General features: G+C 40.2%; 1 protein-coding gene across 2 annotated transcripts in view; it reads right to left on the bottom strand.

The window, feature by feature from the left end:
* The window catches only part of NBAS (NBAS subunit of NRZ tethering complex), a 459,817-nt gene that overhangs the window by 280,072 nt on the left and 152,110 nt on the right, over nt 1-27,635 (bottom strand). Inside the window, exons 23-25 of one of the 2 annotated variants that reach the window (XM_070069748.2) lie at nt 16,998-17,151; nt 6,062-6,247; nt 4,507-4,680 (exon numbers count right to left, since the gene is read on the bottom strand). In XM_070069748.2, coding sequence (XP_069925849.2) covers nt 4,507-4,680; nt 6,062-6,247; nt 16,998-17,151 — 514 coding nt within the window. The remainder of the gene's footprint in view (nt 1-4,506; nt 4,681-6,061; nt 6,248-16,997; nt 17,152-27,635) is intronic. The other variant, XM_089327834.1, reaches the window with a different exon arrangement.

Below are 27,635 nucleotides of genomic sequence, written 5' to 3'. Positions count from 1 at the left end.
AGAATAATAATATTTAAAAATTTAAAAATAATTCCTTTTTTGTTAAAATAAATCTTTCTTTAAACTAGTGTTTGAACAATAGTTTAACTGGGTAAAATGTCCTGGCTGGCTAGAAATGCAGCGTAATATAGTAGCTGAAATGTTTTGAGGTCACATTACACGGGCCTAGATCTCTGATGGACCAGAGAAAAATTGTATAATGGGAGCAAATTTCCTTTCTCTGCCTTTCTCTTCATTTATGAAACAGAAATAATGATAGTTACATCCTACTGTCATAAAATTTACATAAGCTAATACATTTGAAATGTTTCATACAGCACCTATCAAAGAAAAATATTAAGTAAATATTAACTATCACTAGTTAATAGGTAGATAATTAATCTTCCTTGATATTTATAATATATATTTTCTATTATCTTCTGGTATATATTGTTGCTAATAAGAAGTCTACCTTGAGACGAACAATTTTCAATTGAATATAATTTTTATTCACTCCCTGGATGCTTCTAGAATTTTTTCTATATCTTTGGTATCCTTAAATTGTCTTAGGGTACTTCGAAACATGTCCTGGATTTCATTTAACCTCTTTCGCTGTTGCTTTCTTCCGTTCTCTGTGTGTGTGTGTGTGTGTGTGTGTGTGACTCTGCCTTCTCTGTCATCATGCCCTTTGAAAAAATAAATAATAGGCCAGCGCCGCAGCTCACTTGACTAATCCTCCGCCTGTGGCACCGGCACCCTGGGTTCTAGTCCAGGTTGGGGCGCTGGATTCTGTCCTGGTTGCTCCTCTTCCAGTCCAGCTCTCTGCTGTGGCCTGGGAAGGCAGTGGAGGATGGCCCAGGTGCTTGTGCCTTGCACCTGCATGGGAGACCAGGAGGAAGCACCTGGCTCCTGGCTTTGGATCGGTGCAGCACAGGCCATAGCGGCCATTTGGGGGGTGAACCAACGGAAAAGGAAGACTTTTCTCTCTGTCTCTTTCTCTCTCACTGTCTAACTCTGCCTGTCAAAAAAAAAAAAAGAAAAAAAAGAAAGAAAGAAAAAAGAAATCTTTTTTAAATAAATGGCTTTTTCCTAAGATTTATTTATTTATGTGAAAGGCAGAGTAACAGAGAGGCAGAGGGAGGAGGGAGGAGGGAAGAGAGGGAGAGGGAGGGGGAGGTGGGGGGGGGAGAGAGAGAGAGAGATACAGGTCTTCCATCCACTGGTTCACTCCCTAAATGGCTGCAATGGCCAGAGCTGGACAATCTGAAGCCAGGAGCCAGGAGCTTCTTCCAGGTCTCCCAAGCAGGTGCAGGGGCTCAAGGACTTGGGCCATCTTCCATTCCTTTCCCAGGCAATTAGCAGAGAGCTGTATTGGAAATGGAGCATCTAACTTGAACTGGCTCCCATATGGGATGCCAGCATTGCAAGCAGTGGCTTTACCCAGTATGCCACAGTGCCAGCCCCAATAATAAATCTTAAAAAAAAATTGCCCAATGATTATGTATTCAAATATGAACCTCAAAGATTATACCCTACGAAGGCTATTATAAACAGTGAATTACCAATTTCTTATAGGACAGTTAAAGCAATTTTTCCGAACTTGACTTTCTATTATAATCATTAAATAAATTGTCAAATGCATATTCAAAATCCTACCTCCCAGATTCTAATATATTACATCTGTACTGGGCATAGCAAATTCTACTTAAAAATAAATGCTCATAGTTCTGGTGTACAGACATTCAACAAATCGCTAGTTTCAAACACAGAGAACAATGTGAGACGACTGAAGATTTTTCTTCCCAAGTCACCTCTATCATCTCTGCCCAAATTTCCTCACAAGTTTCATGTTTGAAAGGAGGATTCATGCAAAGAATAATGGCTTAAAATCAAAGAAGAGTGCTTTAGGATATTACAAAAAAGGAGAAAAATTTGAGGTACATGAGACAGTTTAAAAAGCACTCGGGCAACCAAGTGCAGTGGTGGCGCAGGAGCCCTTCTTCTAGCCATGACGCTGACCAGTGGCATCACTGGTGCTGAGCATTTGTTCTCCGCTTCCTGGAAAAGATTATTCTCTGCACCATTAACATCAGGTGCCATCGTGAGACTTGCTGTGGCCTGAGAAATGTGAAGAAGTAACTGAACCACGTTTGAGCAAAGCTTTAAGAGCCACTGTGTAGTGACTTGACGTTTTTTCTGTGCCACAAGCCAGAAAAGGAGACTGTTCTTTCTGCTTGAGTCCCCAGCTGAGTAAGACATGGAATACAGCAGAAGCCCAAGCGCAGTTGACGTGACACTGGCGAGAAATGAATGCTCGCTTAGGTAAACTGCCAAGATTTAGAGGTTGGTTGTTAATGCAGTATAACTTAGTCTAAGCTGACAGAGAAATCACTGCTGCTGCTTTATTACTACAAATGCCTTGTGCATATCTCAGGGAAGATCTGGGGTACATTCTTTTTGTAAACAATCAAGTAAAACATAAACAATACTCCCAGCACAATCCTAGTAAAGCAAACTAATACAATGAAGTGATGCAAAGCACTTTAATGAAATCCAGTTTCAATCAATCATTTATTACTGAAATGTATTGAGCCCTTGCCCTCTACTAGGTACCAGGGTATCTCTCAATACTATAAAGAGACACAGAGGATATATAGATATATACAGATATATGAAAAGAGGGAGAGACAAAAATGTGAACAAATAATTTCAACATAGTACAATAAATGCTATCATAGAGGCAAAGACTTGTGATAGCACAGATAAGTAAAAAAGGTTCCAGAATAGACAGAATCTTGAAGAACAGAACCTTGAAACACACGCAGGTATTTGGGAAGGGGAAATCACCATCCCAGGCAAAGCAAACAGCCCATAAAACACAAAGAGCCATACGAGAAGCTGGCAAGGGGAATAGTCAAGCCTACTACATGCATGGAGAGAACTATATCTGACCAGGAGACAGAAAGCACACAACAAAGAAGCATGAAAGCCACTTGAGAGAGCCCAATGCACATGTCCCTGAAGGCAACAGTAAGCCACAGCAAAATTCCAATAGATCATGCCACGATCAAATCTGCGTTACAGGAAGGTAACACTGAGACACAGATACAGAGACTGGGTTGCAAAGGAAGAGCCCATCATCATTGCTCTCTGCTTTGATGTTCACATATTTCAATCACAGCAAATAGTAACAGGCATAGGTTTTATTCAAAGGCACATACTAAATTGTCAAGTAAAAACCACAAAAAGCTGACTGTATACTAAGGATTTAAAGGACTCTGTAAGGAAAAAGAATCACAAATAAGATTACTGGAAAGGATTTAAAGTAATTTCTTTCTTCCTCATAAAACATTCATTTTCAAACTTTCCTGCTTCTCACACAGTATTCTGCTGCCACAAGTAACCCATCTTCAGTTCACATTAAACCATCCCAAATTGGAAACCAGAATAGTAAGTGCAAACTGCTTATGAGAAGATGGAAATTTTTAACCAATGAGCAGATATATTTATGATCGATGACCCTTTTAGAAACCAAAAAATGTCTAGGATTACTAAGCAATACTTCCCGTTCTGTCTTGATTACACAGGTCTGTGAGCACTTACCTTTCTAGATTTCAGATTACTAACAAAGGTTAGTGCAAGGAAACAGATGCAATCAGAACTAGGATTAGAAGAGGCCTTAAACAGCCACCGAAACCCGAAGTTTAAACCTCACTACAAAGTCATTTCCTCAGGTGATTATTCCATTTTGCTTGAGTCTCCGCCAAAGGAAAGAAAACCACTATCCTTGAAATAGCACATTTGATCTACAGCTAAATTAAGAAGATTTTGACAGCACATGAGCATTCAACAAAATGACCTTACCACCAGCAAATCTGAACAACCACTTGAACCCTTTAGAAATACAAAGCTATAAATACAGTAGGCTTAAGGAAATGTAAACTTTACTATGAATAATTACAAAACAGCCTTGTAAGAACTGAAAGATTTTTATAAATATGTTCAAGACAAAACTTAGTCTCTTCCTATGGGTGGCAGCAGGCTACAACATATGGAATCAGAATACGTGGATGAATTTGGTTTCCTTCACACTGAGCAACCCTGGGCAATTACCCAACTGCTCTTTGTCACGATTTCCTCACTAGTGAGATAGGAAGTCTCTCCTTCACAGGATGGTCAACCCTTGTGATGCGCTATATGAGAATTTCAATGCCTATCGACTACTAGTCTTCAGAGTAGTACAAAAGCCCAACATGCGGTAGATAGTAAGATAAAAAAGACAGTAAAAATTGTAACATTAACCATAAAAACCTTCAGAATGATTCAATCAAATACGCAAAATAGTATAGGCTTCAAAAAAAAAAGTGTGCTATGCCACTGAAATATTATTAAAGAATAAAATAACACCCATTTCCTTTCTGTTTAAAGGAAAAGTACCTGCAAAGCCTATTGTAAAAATATATAAATAAAAACTAATTCTCTGTGGAATAAAGTGCAGAGAATTTTAGGAAGTTAGCTTCTACTTACATCAGGCTTGGAATGCTGAAATATCTTCAGGGGAAATTTTAGGTCTCCTTTAGCTAGAGTTACTAAATATTCTTTTAATAGCTCACTGGCCACACCAGGACACTGTTTCTCACAACGGTGAAGAAAGGGAACCATCCACTGGTAGGCACTTGTCACGTACTTGTCCTCAGGACACTGAAAGTAATTAACCAAAATAAACAGACAAGCATTCAATTACACTAGTATCTTATTATATGAAACAACAAGTTGTATAGCTTACAGATAATTGGACTAATGTTAAATAGTAAAAGCCCAACACCTTTTAAAACAGACTACTAATACAGACCAACACGCAGCCATAGAACAGATAACCTTCTGCCCAGGGTGAGTAGACCTAACAACAGTCATATCACTTGGCCCACCTCTCAGACCATGATCCATCTGGGGCCCCACACAGCCTTTGCACGGCTCTAGAAGGCAAACACGCTGCTACTACTCAGTCATGAGTTCCTCAGAGCAGACAGGGTCTATGCAAAAAGTGTATGTGCAAAGAGAGCTGGAGAGAGACTTCAGACCAACATAAAGAGTGTGCAGAAATGGGCACAGGGACACAGACATAAGCAGAGGGTCCCCTAAGAGTATGGTCTCAGCTAAAAGCCCAGGGCCTCCCCTCCTTTTCCTCTTCTTCTTTGTATTGTTCTGCCCCTTTGCATCCACCTTCACAAAACTCCCAAGGACACAGATAAGTTTACTCATTATCCCTCAAATGATTTCTCTGAATTACCCTAGGGAAGCCCTACAAATAACACATTATTTTCACTGGATGGCTGATCAAGAAAAGAACAAGAAGGCAAAGACGGAGAGAAATGGAAGATGGGTAAGAAGGCAAAGATTGTGAGAGGGTGTGGGAAATAGGAAAAATGCAAGAGAGAGAGGAAAGCAGAGTGAAAAGGAAAAGGATCGAAGGAAATAGTCAGAAGCTCTCAGTCAGCTGCGACTGCAACCTTCATCGCGCCCACTCCAATGAGGCTGCCAACTGTAAAGGACTAACCAGCATTCTTCGACAGGTGCCCCCTCCACAGCACCAGCATTCCTGCCTCTCTGCTCAGTGGGTGGAACACTGGGAGTAAGAACAAGATGACTGGAGGGTAATTTCAGAATGCCTGGGAAAATTCTCTTACACATTCCACTCCTCAAGTCAGGATGTCTTCTTCATATAACTACCCAGTGCTCTGAACTCTAGTACTGTTTTCTAAGTCCTTGAAATAGAAGTAATTGGGAATTTTAACACAGTAAAATATCGCAAGCAAAGCTAACAGAGGACTGTTTAGTTTAGAAATACACCTAACTGGAAGGAAAGAAAGTTATACAGACGAGTCTAACTAAAGGCAAGCAAGGTACAAAGACAGCCAAAATTGCTTTGTATGTCTTCAGTAATCTGATTTTTTAAACAGTAAAGAAATTGTCCTTTATTTACCAAGTTCTCCAGTTTGAAGGACATCTCTTTTTGGTTTGAGACACATATTAATCAAAACACACATGGAATGCTGGAAAAGAAACTTAAAATAAAACTTACGCTATTCATCAGTAATCTCAGTTTTTCAATGTCTTTCATCTGCTGGAGTTCTTTCAAGGTTAGAGTTAAGTCACAACCGGCTTCATACACCAATGTTTCCAGAGTAACCAAATTATCACACAGAGCCAGCAAGCCAGGAATATTCCGCTCCATTCCGAGTCGAATAAGTGACAGTGCGCAGTCAACCTAAAATTGAAAAGTGACAGTAAATCCCTGAGTATTACATACTTCTCATATATTTTAAAGTAAAAGCCTACAGAACCTAACTTATGAATGACATTATCAGTAACGCATATTTATTATTTATTACAAAAAATTTGAATTCTTTATCAAATATATCAGCATGAAAATGTTACAGAAGAATCAAGAAACCAGAAATATCGAAGAAAGATAACAAGAAAAAGAAAACCATCTTAAATTTATAGAGCATTATAAACAACAGTACAGTCTTATATATACTTCTCTATTTAAATCTATTGATAGGGAAATAAAATCGCATAACTAGTAGTAAAAAATCAAAATGTCAAATTAATTTTATTTCACTGAACCACAGTGCTTCCACAAAAAACGTCTGTTTCCAAGGTTTTCCTTTTATATTCCTGTGCTGTACATATCCTTTCAAAGTGCCTCCCTCATAGAAGGCACTCAATAAATAACTGTGGAATAATTAAGAATAAAAATAGTTTATCTCAATTCAAATACTTAGCCTTCACCAGACAAAAACAAAGGATGATTTTCCTCAACTTGCTCAGTAGATAGGAAGTTAACCCCTACTTCCTTTTTTATTTTTGATTTTTTTTTTTTTTTTTTTTTTACAGGCAGAGTGGATAGTGAGAGAGAGAGACAGAGAGAGAAAGGTCTTCCTTTGCCGTTGGTTCACCCTCCAATGGCCGCCGCGGCCGGCGCGCTGCGGCCGGCGCACCGCACTGATCCGATGGCAGGAGCCAGGAGCCAGGTGCTTTTCCTGGTCTCCCAGGGGTGCAGGGCCCAAGCACCTGGGCCATCCTCCACTGCACTCCCTGGCCACAGCAGAGGGCTGGCCTGGAAGAGGGGCAACCGGGACAGAATCCGGCGCCCCGACCGGGACTAGAACCCGGTGTGCCGGCGCCGCTAGGCGGAGGATTAGCCTAGTGAGCCGCGGCGCCGGCCCGATTATTTATTATTTGAAAGGCAGAGTGACAGAGAGAGAGGGAGAGACAAAGAGAAATTCCTTGAACTCCCCAAATGGCAAAAACATCCAGGACTGCGCAAGGTAGAAGCCAGCAGCCTAGAATTCCCACGGGGGTGGCAGGGACCCAAGCACTTGTGCCACGTTCTATTCCTTTCCTACGTGCATTAACAGGAAGCTGGATAGCAAGCAGTACTCAAACCAGCACTCACTGTGGGATGCTATTGTTGCTGCTGGTGGCTTAATTTGTTGTGCTACAATACTCTGATTTTATTGATTTGGGTCTTTTCTTTTTTTAGTTAGTTGGGCAAATGGGGTGTCAGTTTTGTTTAGTTTTTCAAAAAACCTGCTCTACATTTGGCTGATTTTTTGTAATGTATTTCTCTGAAGGGAGGAGAGAACTTCCACTTTGACTAAGACCCTGTCTGAATAAGATCAAAGTCAGCGAACTCAAAAGGCTTCCATAGCCTTGGCAACTCATGACTAAAGCCTAGGGAGATTACTGACGCCATAAACAAGAGTGTCAAATTGTTAAGTCAACAACAGGAGTCACTGTGTACTTACTCCTCATGTGGGATCTGTCCCTAATGCACTGTCCAATGTGAAGTAATGCTATAACTAGTGCTGAAACAGTATTTTACACTTTGTGTTTCTCTGTGGGTGCAAACTGATGAAATCTTTACTTAATATATACTGAATCGATCTTCTGTATATAAAGATAATTGAAAATGAATCCTGATGTGAATGGAATGGGAGAGGGAGCGGGAGATGGGAGGGGTGCAAGTGGGAGGGAAGTTATGGGGGCGGGGGAAGCCATTGTAATCCATAAACTTTACTTTGGAAATTTATATTTACTAAATAAAAGTTAAAATTAAAAAAAAGGCCCATCTACAAGGGAAGCAGGATACACAGCAGACTCATAGAATGGCAGATGTCCTAAATAACACTCTGGCCTCAGAATCAGCCCTTAAGGCATTCGGATCTGGCTGAAGAGCCCATGAGAGTATTTTAGGCATGGAAAACCAAGACACTCTGGCAAAAAAACAAAGAGGACCTAAATGAAATATCTCTGAGAGTGATATCCCAGTGGAAAGAACAGGCCATCAAAGAAGGAGGTACCTTTCTCTGAAGGGAGGAGAGAACTTCCACTTTGACTATGACCTTGTCTAAATAAGATCGAAGTCAGCGAACTCAAAAGGCTTCCATAGCCTTGGCAACTCATGACTAGAGTCTAGGGAGATTACTGACGCCATGAACAAGAGTGTCAAATTGTTAAGTCAACAACAGGAGTCACTGTGTACTTACTCTTCATGTAGGATCTCTGTCCTTAATGCGTTGTCCAATGTGAATTAATGCTATAACTAGTACTGAAACAGTATTTTACACTTTGTGTTTCTCTGTGGGTGCAAACTGATGAAATCTTTACTTAATATATACTAAATCGATTTTCTGTATATAGAGATAATTGAAAATAAATCTTGATGTGAATGGAATGGGAGAGGGAGTGGGAGATGTGAGGGGTGCAGGTGGGAGGGAAGTTATGGGGGGAAAATACATTGTAATCCATAAACTTTACTTTGGAAATTTATATTTACTAAATAAAAGTTTAAAAAAAAAAAAGGGCGCTTTTTTTTTTTTTTTTTGGACAGGCAGAGTTAGACAGTGAGAGAGAGAAAGACAGAAAGAAACGTCCTCCCTCCACTGGTTCATCCCCTAAATGGCTGCTACGGCCGGCGCACTGCACCAATCCGAAGCCAGGAGCCAGGTGCTTCCTCCTGGTCTCCCTTGTGGGTGCAGGGCCCAAACACTTGGGCCATCCTCTGCTGCCTTCCTGGGCCACAGCAGAGAGCTGGACTGGAAGAGGAGCAACCGGGACAGAATCTGCTGCCCCAACCAGGACTAGAACCCGGTGTGCCGGCACCACAGGCAGACGATTAGCCTAGTGAGCCAAAGCGCTGGCCTAAAATGGGCTTTGAAGAGTCCATGGGTATTAGGTGAGGAAGGAAGATTAAGGGAAAGAGAACAGTGTGGGAACAGAGATGCATGGCATCTTGACAAAGTACACTTAGAGTCACCTGACTGAAAAGGAAACAGGAAGTGAATGATCAGGGACATGGCTGGTGAGGTAGGTAGGGGCCAGATAATAAAGAATACTGTTTGTCAAGAAAAGTAATTTGCAGTTTATCCCAAAATGCAATATGACAAAGGAATTTTCAATGGAGGTATGTCATAAATAGTTACACTTTGGAAAGAATATTTAGCATTTATTGAGGAATGAATGAAATGTGAATGATGAGCTGGAAATGGACTGGATTGAAATAAGCAGACTATCAAGGACAAGCGCAGTCACTGCTGGTAGAGGAATTCTGACAGAAGCACAGGGATTCATCCATTCATCCGTAAGTGGTTCACTCATTTATTCACACTGAGTAAATGTTTGTGAACACTTCATATGTAGCATGCAAACAACAACAAAGAGCTAAACTAAGACGGTGTCACTGAAGACATACAGAAGAATGCTGACGGACAATTAAGAAGATAGAATTTATGCAGCTTGGGCACATCAAATGAGAAGTGTAAGAAGGAGGGGGAGTCTACAACGAGTTTAGGTTTCTGATCTAAACCACGGATATATACATGTTTATGTATGTGGGTGGTACCTCTGTGGGCAATAGGGGGAGTTAGACAGAGTAGCACATATACAAAAGTAAAAAATTAATTAGATATTGAGTAAGTTGCTTTTTTTTTTTGCAATCTTTTTTTAAAAAAAGATTTATTTACTTATTTGAAAGTCAGAGTTACACAGAGAGAGGAGAGGCAGACAGAGAGAAAGGTCTTCCATCCGATGGTTCACTCTCCAATTGGCCGCAACGGCCGGAGCTGCACTGATCCGAAGCCAGGATCCAGGAGCTTCTTCTAGGTCTCCTATGTTGGATGCAGGGGCCCAAGGACTTGGGCCATCTTCTACTGCTTTGCCAGGCCATAGCAGAGAGCTGGATCAAAAGTGGAGCAACTATGTTTCGAACCGGCGCCCATATGGGATGCCGGCGCTTCAGGCCAGGGTGTTAACCCACTGTGCCACAGCGCCGGCCCCACAAGTTGCTTCTTGAGATGCCTACGGGACATCTTAGATGTTCAACAGTAGGTCCAAAAACAAGAAAACAAAATATGTGGCTGAAGCAATAACATTCTGAGACTGTCAGCATACAAATCACAGGGCAGTACTTGGGGAGAAGGACCTGAATGGGTTCCACCTTCAGGCTCTCTCCAGTGACGGGAACAGTATCCCAGGGATAGTTAACACTTAAGGGAGAAGTCAAAGAATAGGAGCCACAGGAGGAGACTAAAAAGAATGGCTAAGAAGGCACTGACAAGAAAAAACTGGAAGCCTAAGCTAAAGAGATTTCAGGAAAGAGTAGTAAAGATTGTCAAAGAACAAGATGTGAGATAGCAAATCGAGGGAACCTGACATTAAGAAGTGGACTGCTAGCCTCACAGCCTGAAGTTTCAGTACAGTGGGAAGAATACTTAGACTCGGGAATTGAAGAGTAAACAAAAATTGAGAGAGTGGCCACAAAGAACAGAGCAACTATTCCTGAGCTAAGGTACAAGGGGAACAGAAAGCCAAAACAGAAGCCGGGGAGAGTATGGCGCTAATCTTTTGACATTTTTACAAACGTATAATGTAAGGGATTTGAACTTTATGCCCATAGCTGGGGTTGGCAATAACTAAGGAGAGGTTAAATATACAGGACAGAGAAGCGATGAGCGTTAACATGAACCCGAGGAGGGGAGAGGGTAAAATCCAGAGCACAAAAAAAGGGAGGAGCTTTGAACATAAAATGTGTTCCTCTGGGGAGAACTGGAAAGAATAAGTGCAAAAGACAGGAGGTTCTCAATTTTTCAAATAAACACAAAGCAAAATCATCTTCTGAGAATGATGAAGTAGGTGGTGGGTGAAAGGAGGAGGGGAGAAGGGGAAGAGGGACAGCCACACAGCACAAGGCAAAGAACCTGCTCAGGACAAAGGCCCAGCTAAACCCTTCAGATACAAGAAAAGAAGAAATTCATATTCAGATGGAAAGACTGATGCAAAAATAGGTTGGGGGGGAGGTGGGGAGTGAGGGTCCAGGAATTGTAGGTAGGTAAAGGATAAGACAAAGTGGAAGGATCTGGTAATGCTTCATTCAGTTCATAAAATTTTTAACTGAATTCCTAGAACTAAAAATCCAATTCACATATGAAAAGATACATCTACCTTCACATTAATCTAAATAAAAAACAAACTCTATCTCAGGTGACTTTTCGGAAAGCAGTAAGAAAACGATATAGAAAACACAACTTTGTACAAGTAATAGTCTGACTACATGGCATATTACTAATATGAAATACACTCATTAATTCTGTGATCCAAATCATCTTCTAATATCAACTTTGAATTTACTCTCTTCCCAAATAAATGAAAATGTTCTATAATTTACTTACTGACACTCAATGAACGTAATGTGTAGACTTATACCACATATCCCAAGCCATCACTAGGTAAAATTCTTCACTATAAACATTTTCCCAAACTAACAAATAAGTTTTGCTATAGAAATCCATAGACACAAAGGAAAAAGAAGTCCCACATCAATTAAATCTCTAAAAATGAAAAATATAGTACTATGTCAGATATCATTTTGATTGTACCACAAGCTACATGAAATGGCAATACCCGATGTGAAGCCTATAAAAACCTCTATTGTAAGTGTTTTTATAAATCAAACACAGAATACAAGCCAACTAAAGCATGAGAAAAATCACTTTCCTTTTTAATTTTTAGGTAGGTATCCCCAATTACTGGAGGAAAAAAAGAAATCAAGTTGTCTGGGAATGATTGTGAGACTATTAGAAATTTTAAATTTCAGAAAGCTCCACAGTTTTTGAATCAAATGTAAGAGCAGTTTTAGATTTGCAGCATAGCTGAGCAGAAAGTAGGTCTGCATATACCTCTTGCTCTACTTACCCTCACCTCAAACCATCTACCCCCTGCCCTGTCAAGGTCACTGAGGGTAGAGAATTTGTTATAAAGTCTACATTAACAGATGGGCTTCTTTCACTCCGTAATATGCATTTCAGGTTCCTCCATATGAAATACAACCCGGTTGGTGTATTATCATTCAATAATACTGCATTATATCTATGTGCTATAGTTGTCCATTTATATAAAGCCATCTTGGGTCATCAACTGTTAACAAATATACCATTCATGGGGCCAGCGCTGTGGTGCAATGAGCTAATGCTCTTGCCTGAAGCGCTGGCATCCCATATGGGTGCCAGTTCGAGACCCGGCTGCTCCACTTCCAATCCAGCTCTCTGCTATGGCCTGGGAAGCAGTGGAAGATGGTCCAAGTCCTTGGGCCCCTGCATCCACATGGGAGACCCAGATGAAGCTCCTGACTCCTGGCTTCAGATTGGCACAGCTACGGCCGTTGCGGCCATCTGGAGAGTGAACCATCAGATGGAAGACCTCTCTTTCTCTGCCTGTCCTCTCTCTGTGCAACTCTTTCAAATAAATAAATAAATAAATCTTAAAAAACAAACAAACAAATATACCATTCAAAGGGGGCTGGCGCTGTGGCATAGCAGTTAAAGCAATCGCCTGCAGTGCTGGCACCTCATGTAGGTGCTGGTTCAAGTCCCAGCTGCTCCATTTCCGATCCAGCTCTCTGCTGTGGCCTGGGAAGACAGTAGAGGATGGCCCAAGTCCTTGGGCCCCTGCACCCATGTGGGATACCCAGAAGAAGCTCCTGGCTCCTGGCTTTGGATTGGCACAGCTCCGGCCATTGTAGTCATCTGGGGAGTGAACCAGCAGATGGAAGGCCTTTCTCTCTCTCTCTCTCTGTCTCTCTCTCTGCCTCTCCTTCTCTCTTTGTGTAACTCTGACTTGCAAGTAAAAATAAATAAATCTTAAAAAAAATACCATTCAAAGGCAAGATTCTAACAATAAAGATAATTTGGGTGGTGAAAGGTTATTAAATTAATTAATTAATTAATGAAATAACAGCACTGATAATGTGGCAATTTCTGTCACAACAATTAAAAAAAACAATGCTTGAAATTTGAGCTACAAACATTCAAAGATTAAATATTGAAAAAGCATTACTGTTTTTTTAAAATGCCTGACACCGATTGCCCAACATTTTATAGACATTAGAAATTTTTAAATTTTCATTCTTTGTTCAACTAACAGAACTTCATAGAAATCAGGTTTTGTGGTTTTTTTTTTTTTTAATGTACATATAAAAACACATACACACCTTCCTCCTTACTCTCAAAAAGCTGTATCTAGTGGTAGGCATTTTGGTGCAGCAGATTAAGCCACAGAGTGGGGCAATCTGTCTCCCCTGTCTGAGTGCCTGGGATCAAGTTCTGCCTCCATTTCCAATCCAGCTCCCTTCTACTGCACTCCTTGAAAGACAGCAGACAATGGCTCAAGTACCTGAGAATCTGCCACCCACAAGGGAGATCTAGATAGAGTTGCTATTTCAGCCTGGCCCAGCCCTGGCCGTTCTAGACACTTGGGGAGTGAACCAGCAGATGGGAAGTTTATTTAATGTACTTCTTTCTCTCTCTCAGTCGCTCTCATTCTGCCATTTAAATAGAGAAATTAAAAAAAAAAAAAAAAGTTGCATCTATAAGTTCAGCTAAAAAAACCCCAAAGCACTAAAACAAAATTGGTCTAACAGGTTCCTTTTTCTTTTTAGACAGAGATAGTAGTAATATAATAAATTTGTAAAATTTTTGCAAATCATATGATGCCATCGGAATCTTAAAGATCTCTAGAAGCACGTTTTCAATCTATAATTGTCTGGAGATAAATGTGCCTCATTGACTCATGTCATCAATTGTTATCAAGTTGATATGGGACAAGTCAGGGAGACAGTTAAGTTCATGAGCTGGAGGCCATACCTTCCCTACCCCTTGTAATCCTACCCATCTACCTATCAATCAGATGATCCCTTCTCCAGGATGCGCCTCCCCTTACCTGGGACCTGGGAGCAGTACTACGTAACCAGTCCCTTTTCCTAAGTTCGTAAGAAGCCTGGTAAAGGAGACGAGGCTCACTCTTTCTCTCTCTTCATGGATCCAGGGCAAGCATGGAATAGAAGTCTCTCTACCTTTCCTGGCCCACCATCCCTACATAAAGCCCTCACGTGCTTGTGTTTCCTCCTCACTTTGTAAATAAACCTTATCACACTGCACATCATGTTTGTGCCTGTACTTAGAATTCTTCTCTAAGTAAAAGGCAAGAGTTTGGAATAGAAATTTAGGTCTGACCTAGTCCACAACAAAGCGTCTATTGAATTAGCAAAGTAATACATCTCATGTCAGGTACTCAGTATGAACTGGTCATTTGCAGATACATGATATTGTTCTGAGACTATAATTCTCCAAGGGAGCTGAACTGTCCACCAGGAAACTTTGACTATGTGGAGAAGCATCAGCACAAGAATTACTGGAACGTAGATTCACACCAACTGGGTAGAGGCCAGGAATGCCAGACGTGGCTCCTGCCTACCTTTCCAATGTCCCGGAAAGTCTAGTGTGGTCAGACTCTAGCTCTCAACTTCAGTTAGCTTTTACATAAAATTCCTTTTTGTTTGTGTTAATTTGCACCAACTTTTCCTGTAATGCAGCTACTGTATATATTAAGGGAAGATTTTACTTTCTTTTGTTAAAATTTCATCTGACAATAACTGGTGGTATTTCTCTCAAAAGATGACATACTTGAGTCTGTTAGCAAATTCAGTAATCTTCGTCAAAGTATTTCCCACTGATTTTACTTCCTAGTATGGTCATGATCATGGATTTATCTACTTCATTCATTATATAGTGCATATTAGGTCATTATACAATTTTTTTGAAATTATTTCTGTTGATATTGCATCTATACTATTGTTTCAGGATGAAAAGGAAGCATTGCATTACAAAATATTTACTACAAAAAAATTCTATGAGTCTGAGGCCAACCGTTTTTAAAGATTTATGTCCCTAGTTCTCGTATTTGTGTAAATGACCATTTTTATATAAATTCAATAAGATTATACACAAACATGGCTTTTGTATATTGTTTATCTATCTATAAAACAGAGAATTAGAGTAGATTATCTCAAAGAGGTGTTGTTGTTGTTGTTGTTGTTGTTGTTAACTGTGGTATCTAAGATTCTAAACATTTTTAAATATACTATGGTCCTTAACCAATTTCAAAACCTTGGAAAGTCAATCATAAATATTCTTGATCACCTCACAAAAAGTTTGGTCTAGAACATTCCTAACATCTCCAATAAGTAATTCATCTTCAATTTGACAAATACTATAAGTAGCAATAAAATTAAGCAGGAAATCAAGAAGACTAGCATAGAAGACTAGCATATCTGGGCCATCCCAGATATATCAAGTAGAAATTTCAATAGATTTCCATATTACTCCCCACAGTATTGTTGCTCACCAGATCCTGTGGATTCAACCTTCCAATCAAATGAAAGACTGATGCCATGACAGGCAGCCCAAAGCCAGAATGCAAGCAGAAAGAAAAGTGTATCCACTGGACAGACCTTGTATCAGACTTCACAGTACATTCTGTCACTCTTTGCTCTGAAAGACAAATCTCTGTTCTCTAGGATGAAGACAACTATTGCTTACATCTACAGAGCATTCATCCGCCAGAGTTTTGAATGCTCTTTCATGTATATTTTCTTTGTTCTCATCAGCTCTAGTCTAAGAACTAACCCCCAGAGAAAGTTAAGGTACAAAGAAAACATAGGCAACAGGATCAGAGTCACGGGGTCCATTAGTTTCCCGAGTTAGGATTAGTATTCAGAAACCATAAAGTACCATGCTTATCTCTCTCTTGCATGCTCCCTGTCTGATGCTGCTGTTACACATCTCGGCAAAGGTACAGAAGAACTAAAAGAAATTAGGCATGGACTCGAGGAAAACATTGGAAACAGCTTAGAATAGGGTTCCTGAAATGCAAAATTATAATCAGATGACTCCCTGCAGTATACCAGAAGACAAATAAAGCATTTCTTTTTTTTTTTTTTTTTTGGCAGGCAGAGTGGACAGTGAAAGAGAGACAGAGAGAAAGGTCTTCCTTTGCCGTTGGTTCACCCTCCAATGGCCGCCACAGCCGGCGCGCTGCAGCCAGCGCATCACGCTGATCCGAAGCCAGGAGCCAGGTGCTTCTCCTGGTCTCCCAAGGGGTGCAGGGCCCAAGCACTTGGGCCATCCTCCACTGCACTCTCGGGCCACAGCAGAGAGCTGGCCTGGAAGAGGGGCAACCGGGACTAGAACCTGGCTCCCCAACAGGGACTAGAACCCGGTGTGCCGGCGCCGCAAGGCGGAGGATTAGCCTAGTGAGCTGCGGCGCCAGCCCAAATAAAGCATTTCTACATCGATAGGATCCCTCAATATCATAGTAAGTCTATGAAAAATAGAAATATGCAGGAATACAAGGAACAGTATGTATCACATTTTAAGAATTCTGATCAACTTTTCTTATGTGTCTTTCCTCTGTACAAATCCAAAACAAAAGCCACAAAAACTTCTAAGACAAAGAAAACATGGACAATAGACAAAAGAAATATTCATTTCACCCTTTGCAAGTTATATCCATGACTCCTGGCACCCCTTTCGTGATCCCCTACGCGAACTGAATCCTGGAGACCCAGCACAGCGGCCCGAGCATCACTGAGCATCACGGAGCAGCTGCCACTCCCTCACCTGGCCGGCATAATGCTCTACCTCCTCTGCCCTGGCCTGGTACCAGTCCATGACGCTCTCGACTGCAAGCGGGGCTGTCCTGTAGCTCAGCAAGGCAGGCTGTGCAGCATATAAGAATTCACTTTCATCTTGGCGACTTGGCTCAACAACCATTCTGCAACGCACAAGAGGAACAATTAGCAACAGACGGGAATGCTGTGGAAAAACCAAAATTTTCTAACAGAAAGAAGCAGAGATGGGGTGAGAGCAGGCTACAGAGACCAGGATCATGTATGTAGTGCACATGTATGTGTGTGTGTGTTCTCCTGTACCCGCTAGGTCACTTAGGAGAAATGAGAGTTTTTTAGGATGTTTAATTTATTTTTCCACTAGCTTTCCTGATTTAAAAACCAGAATGGATAATAGATTAAAATAATTGTTCCACAAATCAATCTGAAAGTATTAACAAAATCAAAGTCACCCTGGAAAATCTGGACAGACACACACAGCTGGGAGTCCCACAGCAGGTCTATTAAATCAAAATCACCTGTGATGGCCAGCCAGGCTGAATTTAAGAAACACAGCCCCCAGGGATTCCAACCTGGATTTAGTAAGAAAGCTTGTTCTCAGTGTTCCTAAGAATCAGAGAAAATTCACCTCATTTATGTGATCATACCCTAACTGGGTGCCAGAGTATAGTACTGTACCAACACCTGTACAACACACCTCTACACCAATCCTCATCCTATATGAAAAAGAATGACTTAAGAATAAAGAAGAAAACAGACAAGAAAATAAAGAATGTCTCAGAGCAACAGGCACAGGGATAACAGCATGAGAATCACAAACTGAGTAGTTTTTAATAAGGGCCAATTGCCCTTAGGGAATAAAAGCAGAAAACTAAACTAAGAGATTGCAGATGGACGAATGGAAAATGTTGTGTTCCACTGGGACATTCATTCCGCCAAAGTGAGCTGGCAGGGCACGACAGGAGCAGTCTTGTTAGCACAAGGCACGGGAGACAGAATGCAGTCTGAAGCACAATTCCATCATCGAGCTGTGAAATTGTCTGCAAATTACTTAACTAAAATTAGACAAAGGTTCTTTTTATTCATTTTTTAAAATGATGATAATACAGGGTACTTCAAAAAGTACTCAGAAAATGCATGTTATGATTTGCATAATAGACATAGAACCTCACATGACTACAGCAATAGGTGCTCAATGACTCTCTCTCAGGGTAGCACGTTCTACCTTTACTATCAAATTAGCAAGGTTCTATCCTGATACATCAAAATAAATCTTTAAATTCTATTTTCCTGAACAGGTCTTCAAAGAAGGAGGTACCTTTCTCTGAAGGGAGGAGAGAACCTCCACTTTGACTATGACCGTGTCTGAACAAGGTAAGAGTCGGAGAACTCAAGGGGCTTCCATAGCCTTGGAAACTCATGACTGGTGCATAGGGAGATTACTGATGCCATAAACAGGAGTGTCAATTTGTAAAGTCAACAACAGGAGTCACAGTGCACTTACTCCTCATGTAGGATCTCTGTCCTTAATGTGCTGTACATTGAGGCTTAATGCTATAACGAGTACTCAAACAGTATATTTCACTTTGTGTTTCTATGGAGGTGCAAACTGTTGAAATCTTTACTTAATGTATACTAAACTGATCTTCTGTAAAAAAAAAAAAAAAAAAAAGAAGAAGAAGAAGAAGAAGAAGAAATTATCAATTCCCAACTTGACTCTCACTGGGATTAAACATGACAATAGGTCTGATCTGATTTCATCATCATTTAAAAAATCATCTATTATTTTTCACTTTATGTTTCTGTGTGGTAGCAAACTGTTGAAATCTTTACTTAATGTATACTAAACTGATCTTCTGTATATAAAGAGAATTGAAAATGAATCTTGATGTGAATGGAAGGGGAGAGGGAGCGGGAAAGGGGAGGGTTGTAGGTGGGAGGGAAGTTATGGGGGGGAAGCCATTGTAATCCATAAGCTGTACTTTGGAAATTTATATTTATTAAATAAAAGTTTTTAAAAAAGGAAATTGTAATTTAAAAAAAATTCTATTTTCCTATGAACTTTTTGAAGATCTCTCATTCTATATGAAAAATACTGTGAAAATTCAAAATAATGTAAATGGACTGCTTCATTTGTAGTTATTTTTGTACTGGAATTATTGGCAGCTGTGGTATACAACCATAAACAAAGCGCTCAGGAATTCGGCATTTTATCAACATGCCTTAGAAATATACTGTGCTTAGAATCAGCACTGCAGTAAGGCCTCTAATATAATAAGCACCGGACCTGTGGTCAGTCTCCCAGTGCCAGTCACACTGCTGACAGGGAATTCTTCCTGACAGTGCAACATGAAGCCACATCACTGCTCCTAGAATCCTTTAAGTCTGCCCTGCTTCAGCCTGGAAAACCAGCCACCAGCAACTACGAGTTCCCTGGCTGCTTTCTTCAGTTCTTGTCTACTTCCCTCCGGGCACCACCGGCTAGAATCTAACCTCTTTCTCTTTCTGGAAACATGGTTCCCTTTCATTCCAGTGGGCTGCACTGTCAGACCTCATCTATTCGGCTGCTCTTTTTCAGTCACCTCTGCTAGAATATTCTCCTCTATCCAATTTTATACTAGCACTTCCAAATGCTTAATCCAACACTCATCACTTCTCTCTCTCTCTCTCTAGGTCTCCCCTTCAACTCTACAAGCAAGTTACCACACACATGTCAACAACTACCACATTGTTTAACTCAGATCTCACCTACAAGCTCATGATCTTCCTACTACGGCAACAGAACTATCTTGCTTAAAACTGAAACCGGTTATAAGGCTCCTATCCGTGCCTTAAATATGTACCTAGGTTGTAAACTGCCTCAGTATTCTCATCCTAACGCCTGTCTCGTGCTGTGTTCTTTCTCAGCATTCGCCCTGTAGATAACTCACGAGCAGCAGCTGTACTGCTGCATCAGCTACTTCTCAAGGACAGGGACACATCTTCAGTACTCCAGAGCCTAGCAGAGGACAGACATAAATCAAACAAATAAGCAATAAGATATGGCCTGTACTACTCAATGTTCACATCGTCTTCAAGTCCCCTTTCCCTCTGTTTATCTTTTCCTGGCTTTAGGAGTCTGGCACAGCAAGATTTGTTCATGCTGTCACTTGCTGTGGTTCACCTGGGAAGAAATGTCCTCCTTCCTCCTACCTACTTGTTAGAATCATAAAACCCAAAGGCTGAGAACTGGAAGCACCAGTTCTGCCAGGGCTCCCCTGTAAAATGCACTGGGTGAACCAGAAAGAACTGTGGTAACAGGGTCACCACCCCTTCCTCACCACCACACCCACTGGCAGCCACCTCCTACCTTTTCCAATTTATCTACCTCTGCAATCTCTCATTACAATTGGTAAATAAGGGCTTTCAGTTAAATATGGTTTGAATACTATGCATTAAGTTCTCCTTAAATTTCTCCCTGCATATTCCACCAGCAAACAGTAAGATTTCTTTGATAGGAGTTGAGGAGAAACAAGCATTCAAGGGGGCACGGGGGCAGGAAGAATAGGCAGCATGGAACACAAAGAAACTACATCATTATCTTCCACTCTTGGAAGTTAACAGATAAAGGCCAAAACTAAACATAAAGAAAGAAGCACACAATAATGCTAGTCACAGAAACGGAGGCAAACACCAAAGCTTTCCTCTAAAACAACTGAGAGCAGCTGCTGCTGGAGCGTGGGACATGAGGGAAGGCACAAAGGACTATATGGTTTGCTTTTTGCTTTTTAAAAAGCAAGCTTTCTAGAATGTTAACTCATTAAACTATAGTTATTTGCAAATATATACAAGTTTGATAAAAATGAAAACTACATTAAGAACACTTTTTTAAAAGCACACAATAGCAAAAACACAGGAGGACATTCAATTACAATTACACTGAAATTCACTAGAGTGAAAAAAGGAACTAAGAGTTACATATTCTATTAACTCAAGATAGGAAAAATGCAAAGGCACAAAACAGCCATTTGCCCTAGCAGTTAAGACTCCCAAGTTCTGTATCAGAGTACCTGGGGTCAATACCCAGCTCTGGCTCTGGCTCTAGCTTGTTCCTAATGCAGACCCTGGGGAGGAACAGGTTCAAGTGACTGGTTCCTGCCATCCATGTGAGACTTGGATAGAGTTTGCAGCTCCCAGCTTCAGCCCAGCCTGGTCCCATAGGCATGTGGGGAGTGCGTCAGCAGATGAAACATTTCATAACATTTCATAACACTTATATTTATATATAAATATTATATATTTAATATATATTCAATGCAAAGGACAAAAATGAAGGGGAAAAAATTGAAGGGAAACTGCCAACAGGAAGAAGGCTTCCAAATTTCATTTGCAATGATTACATTACTGGTAAGGACTTTTATTCATCACTTTTTTAAACACAGAAATTAAAAATGCATAGAAAAAAAATCCAATACTCTGAAAAGAACTCTCAAATAAAAACCAGCAATCCCTACACAATCCTCACTGCTACTATCCTTGTCATTAACTACACCATGGTCAAGCATTTAGCTTTCTTTCCATTCTTTACTTCCAAGTGTCTCAACAATGTGCCTGGCAGGACTGTTTCCTGATGAATCTACCTTAGACATTATTCAGTTATCTGAAGTCACAATGATTCACCTTCCCTATACTCTTCCTCTCATTATGAACACATCACCCTCTGGATTAACCACTAATGTTTACATAATAATGATTATCTGGATATCACTTACTACTGAGCCACAGGTAAATTATAATAAACAGTCTGTCTCCAAAAAACTTCCTACTTTCCAGAGTTGCTACCTGCCCACTACAGCCTTCTGTCCTCTCCCATGTGCTTATATGTATCCATTGCTGATTTTTTCCAAATTCTATGAAAGAACCATCAATTACAAAATATGCAACATTTGGAAATGCTCAAAGATATCAAATAATGTTTCATTAAAAAAAAAAAAAGTTTGCAAGAAACCTGACTCTGAAAGCTGCCCTGGCTCCTCCAGTATCTGCACTGATTACTCTCCAGGTAGAAGGCAGTGTCGTCAGAGCCTGCCTTCCTCAGACTGGGTTAGAGCCTAGATTTTCTCACCTTACTCTCTCATTTTAATAAAGTGAATCTTGGGGGGGGGGGGGGGGGGGAAGAGTTCCAAGATGGCAGAAGCAGCAGGAAGGTCTGAATCACATGAGGCAAAACTGATATTCAGAAAGCATAGAAACTACACGTCTGAGATAAACCCAGGCATCCAATGAGAACAGAAGAGACAATCCAGGTCCACACCGAAAGAACAAATAGGAAAAACAAAAAACAAAACAAAACAAAATCAGTAGAGGCTTGCACCCGGAGAGGTGAACGCTAGTCCCAGCAAACCAAGTGAGGGGGAAAAGGAGGGTCCATGGAGCTGTGAATAGCAGCGGGAGGGAGTGCTTGGCGATCTGCTTTTGAAGTTCCACATAGAACAAAAATAAATGAGAAAACAGGGAGGTGGCCCAACTCCCCCTTCCACCCACCCTACAGGACCCAAGCCAGCCGGCAGAAGTCATTCTGATCCTTTGTTGTTGTTGTTGTTTTAATTTATTTATTTAGTTTTGGACACGGTCAGGTGGCTGCCTCCCGTGCACGGCCCCCGCAATAGCGGGGGTCACCTCAGCCCCCACCCAGACAGCAAGGGCCACCACAATTCAGAATCCCTTCTTTCTCTATGCAAGCTGTATGCCAAGGGAAGCCCTGCCTACCTACAGCTCATACCCACCCACCACCACTGAGAAGTGAGCTGGGCTCCAGTAGGCAGGGGCTCTGTCCACCCACCTGTGACGCACAGACCTATATAGCAGCTCATATCAGAGGAAACTGCGCTCACAGGAAAGACGCCACAGATCAAAGGTGTAGTTCATTAAGCAGTGTGAACTAGTGCCAAACACACCAGGGACTCACACCAGGGCATGCTGCAGCTGTGAGGAGAAGGGCAGATCACACCAAGAGTGGTGAACACCCTTCTCCATCCAGTCAACCAGAGGAGAGTTAAAAAGCCCCTTGGAGGCCTTAACTTGGATACTTGCTCCACCCTGAAATACTGAACAGAGCACACAGGCCACCCCTAACACGCACATTTGGTACTCCATGAAAGTAAAGATGTCCCACTAAGCTACAAAGAAACAAATCAAATATAAAAGCAACCAAGTTAAAAAAAATACACAAATGCTGAAAAATCAAAGGAAGAAACTTAAATAAGAATAAGAAAGACACTATGAGCCCACCAAAGGAACATTACAACACTTCAATAGTAGAAGATGAAGATGAAGAGATTGAGTATATGTCAGAAAAATAGATTACTTAGAAGCAATCAAAAGCATATTCACGAACTAAATGAAAATTTTTCCCATGAAATTGTGATATTAAAGAGAAATTAGAATTAAAAACTAGAAATGAAGAATTCATTACATCAAATAAAAAAAATGCAATGGAAAGTCTTAACAGGGTAGGTGAGACAGAAGAAAGAAATATCAGAGCTAGAAGACAAATTTCTGGAAATTGTACAGTCAGACTGAAAAAAAAAAGAAGAAATTAGAAAACTAAAAAACACTGTTGGAAATCTACAAGATACTATCAAACGAACCAAAGGAGTTACTGAAGGCATGGAGAGAGAGAAAGGAATAAAAGGCCTTTTTAATGAAATAAAACCAGAAAGCTCCCCCAATTTAGAGACAGAAAGGGACATCAACATAGGGGAAGCACACAGAACTCCCAATAGACAGGACCAGAAAAGATCTTCACCACAACACACTGTAGCAAAACTCTCTACAGTAAAACACAAAGAAAAGATTCTAAACTGTGCACCAGATCACATTTAGAGGAACCCCAAGTAGACTCACAGCAAATTTCTCATCAAAAACCCTACAGGCTAGGAGAGAATGGCAAGATATATTCGAAGTCTTAAGAGAAAAAAAAAAAAAAAAAAAAAACTGTTAACCCAGAATACTGCACCCTGCAAAGCTCTCATTTATGAATGAAGGTGAAATAAACACCTTCCATAACAAACAGAAATTGAAAGAATAGGTAAATACCTGCTCAGCCCTACAAAAGATGCTCAAGAATGTGCTACACACAGAAACACAGAAACAGGAACATCACTACAAAAGAAGGTGAAGGCTGAAAATCGCCCAGAAAAAGCAAAAGGAAACCCTAAGTAAAAAACAGGACTATTAATGGAAATATGACAGGGCAAAGTCGATACTTAACAATAGTCACCCTGAATGTAAATGGCCTCAACTCACCAGTTAAAAGACACAGACGGGCTGAATGGATTAAAAAACAAAACCCATCTATTTGCTGCCTACGAGAAACACATCTCATCCACATAGATGCATGCAGACTGAAAGAGAAATGATGGAAAAAGTTAACCCATGCTAACAGAAACCAAAAGAGAGCTGGCGTAGCCATCCTAATACCAGACAAAATAGACTTTACTACAAAAACTATTAAGAGACAAAGAAGGGTACTTTATAATAATTAAGAAACCAATTCAACAGGAAGATTTGACTATTATAAATGTCTATGCACCTAATTACAGGGAACCTGGCTATTTAAAAGTAATGTTAAGGGACTTAAAGAGAGACATAGACTCAAATACAATAGTAATAGGGGACATCAATACTCCACTTTCAGCAATAGACAGATCAACCAGACAGAAAATCAGCAAGGAAACAAGAGTTAATTGACACTATAGAACAAATAGACCGAAGAGATATCTACAGAGCTTTGCATCCTATAGCCACAGAATATACATTCTTCTCTCCAATGCATGGAACTTTCTCTAGGATTGACTACATGCTAGGCCATGAAACAAGTCTCAGGAAATTCAAAAAAAATCGAAGTCACACCATGCATATTCTCTGACCAAAACTGAATAAAATTGGTAATGAATCCCCAGAACATTTGGAAGCACATGAAGACTGAACAACATACTCCAGAACGAACTGTGGGTCATCAAAGAAATCAAGAGAAATCAAAAATCTCTTTGAAACAAATGAAGATGATAATACAACATATCAAAACTTATGGGATACAGCAAAAGCAATGTTAAGAGGAAAGAGTATAGCAATTGGAGCCTACATCAAGAAATTGGAAAGGCAACAAATAAATGAGCTATCAATGCATCTCAAGGACCTACAACAATAACAACAAAACAAATCCAAAACTAGTAGGAGAAAGGAAAAAAATTAAAGAACTCAACAAAATCAAAACCAATAAAAGAATGCAAAAAAAGAAAAATGAAGAACTGGTTTTTTGAAAAAAATAAATAAAATTGGCACACCATTGGCCCAACTAACAAAAAAAAAAGGAGGGAGAAGACCAAAATTAATAAAATCAGAAATGAAACAGGAAATGTAATAACAAATACCACAGAAATAAAAAGAATCATCAGAAGTTACTACAAAGAGCAATATGCCAACAAAATGGGAAACCTAGACGAAATGGATACATTCCTGGGCACTTATGCTCTACCTATATTGAGCACTGAAGACACAGAAAACCTAAACAGACCAATGACCAAGACAGAACTCGAATCAATAAAAAAGACCCTCCCAAAAAAGAAAAGTCCAGGACCAGATGGCTTCACCACTGAATTCTACCAAACATTTAAAGAACTAACTCCCATTCTTTTCAAGTTATTCAAAACAATCTAAAGGGAGGGAATCCTCCCATATTCTTTCTATGAAGCCATCATCACCTTAATTACTAAACCTGAAAAAGATGCAAAGGAGAAAGAGAACTACAGAACAATCTCTCTCTGATGAACACAGAAGCAAAAATACTCAACAAAATACATTCAATTGAATCCAACAACACATCAGAAAGATCATTTACCTGGATCAAGTGGGATTTATTCCTGGAATGCAGGATTAGTACAACATTCGCAAATCAATCTATGTGATACATCACATTAACAAACTGAAGAACAAGAACCATAAGATTATCTCAATAGATGCAGAGAAAGCATATGAAAAATGCAACACCCTTTCATGATGAAAACTCTAAGCATATTGGGATAGAAGGCACATTTCTCAACACAATCAAGGCAATTTATGAAAAACCCACAGCCAACGTCCTATTGAACATGGAAAAGTTGGAAGCAATCCCACTGAGTTCGGGAACCAGACAAGGGTGTTCACTATCACCACTGCTTCTCAATATAGTCTTGGTCTGGCTAGAAAGCCCACAAGAGCATTTCAGGCATGGAAAGCCAAGACACACTGGAAAAAAATGTTCTACATAAAAGACCTCTGTGGGTGAGAACCTAGTGGAAACAAGATGTCACCAAAGAAGGCTGTACTTTTCTCTAAAGGGAGGAGAGAACTTCCACCTTGCTCATGGTCCTGTCAAGCTAATAGATCCATAAGGCATCTATAGCAGAGGAAGCCCATGTCAAGAGTCTTGGTTGATCACTGATGTCATTCATAAGCGTGTTATTTATAAAATAAACAATAAAAGTCACTGTGAACTAACTTCCCATGCAGGACCTCTGACCCCAACTAATTGTATCATGAGACTTAATAGTAAAATTTGTTCTCAAGAATCACTTCCTTTTAGTGTACTAAATGGAGATTATTATGTCTCATAAGCTAGAATTATATCCAAAAGCTCACAAAACATGTATCATCCTTGGATTGTTCTTTAAAAACAAATAAGTTTCTAAAAGTCTAAAAGGAAAGAAGAGGGAGGGAGGAAGGGAAAGGAGGAAGGAAAAAAAAAAAAAAAAAAAAAAAAAAAACCTCAAAACTCCACAAAGTCACTTTTGAGGAGCAGTAACATACAACAGCCCTTGTCTAGACTGTTGAAGAACAGTTCTCTTAGGTTTTTTTATTCCATTCTTTCTTTCACCCTGTTTCTTTTTCTTTCTCAGACTAAACAGGAGAGGGAGGAGAAAGGGGGAGGAGTGGGTGGTGGGAGGGTGGGCATGGTGGGAAGAATAACTACGTTCTTAATGTTGTATTTATGAGATACATACAAATAAAATGAATTAATTAATTAACTTTAAAAAAGTAGTAGCTGGAAGGCTCATCCTGGCCTTATTACTCATCTCAGTTGGAAAGCCTCTAGGTTCTCACCATTGGGTATGAAGTTAGCTGTAGGATTTTGTAAATATTCAATAGCAAGTTGCTGAGAGTTTTAAGTCATTATTGGGTCGTGATTTTGCCAAATGCTTTTTCTGTGTCTATTGATATGATCATGTGATTTTTCATCTTCAGCCTGTTTACGTGAGGGATTACATTAAATGATGTCTGATGACAATAAAAATATAAATAAAGTGAATTTTACAATGGCTTCCCGAAATAAGATTTTGAAGCCCATCATTTCATTCTAACCTGTTCTATGCTTAATATTCAAGAACCTAGAGGCTTTTCTAGCTCAATCCACAGGCTCCCTCACTCAATATATGGGTCCAAAAATAAATCTCTGGGCCCATGCAGGGAAAACATGGGAGGAAAGACAGTGGCAGAGCACATGCATCATTCTGAGGAGGTAAGGGTGCAGGATTCCAGATATTCATCATAATTGCTTTCAGCCCCATGTATCTTCTACCCTCTTCAGCAGCCCCTGATGCCTCCACATTCT

This window comes from Oryctolagus cuniculus, chromosome 2 (genome assembly GCF_051225735.1).
Source record: "Oryctolagus cuniculus isolate XC-2025 breed Fujian yellow rabbit chromosome 2, ASM5122573v1, whole genome shotgun sequence".
In the NCBI taxonomy this organism is placed as follows: Eukaryota; Metazoa; Chordata; class Mammalia; order Lagomorpha; family Leporidae; genus Oryctolagus; species Oryctolagus cuniculus.
This window is presented reverse-complemented; position numbering and strand designations above follow the sequence as displayed.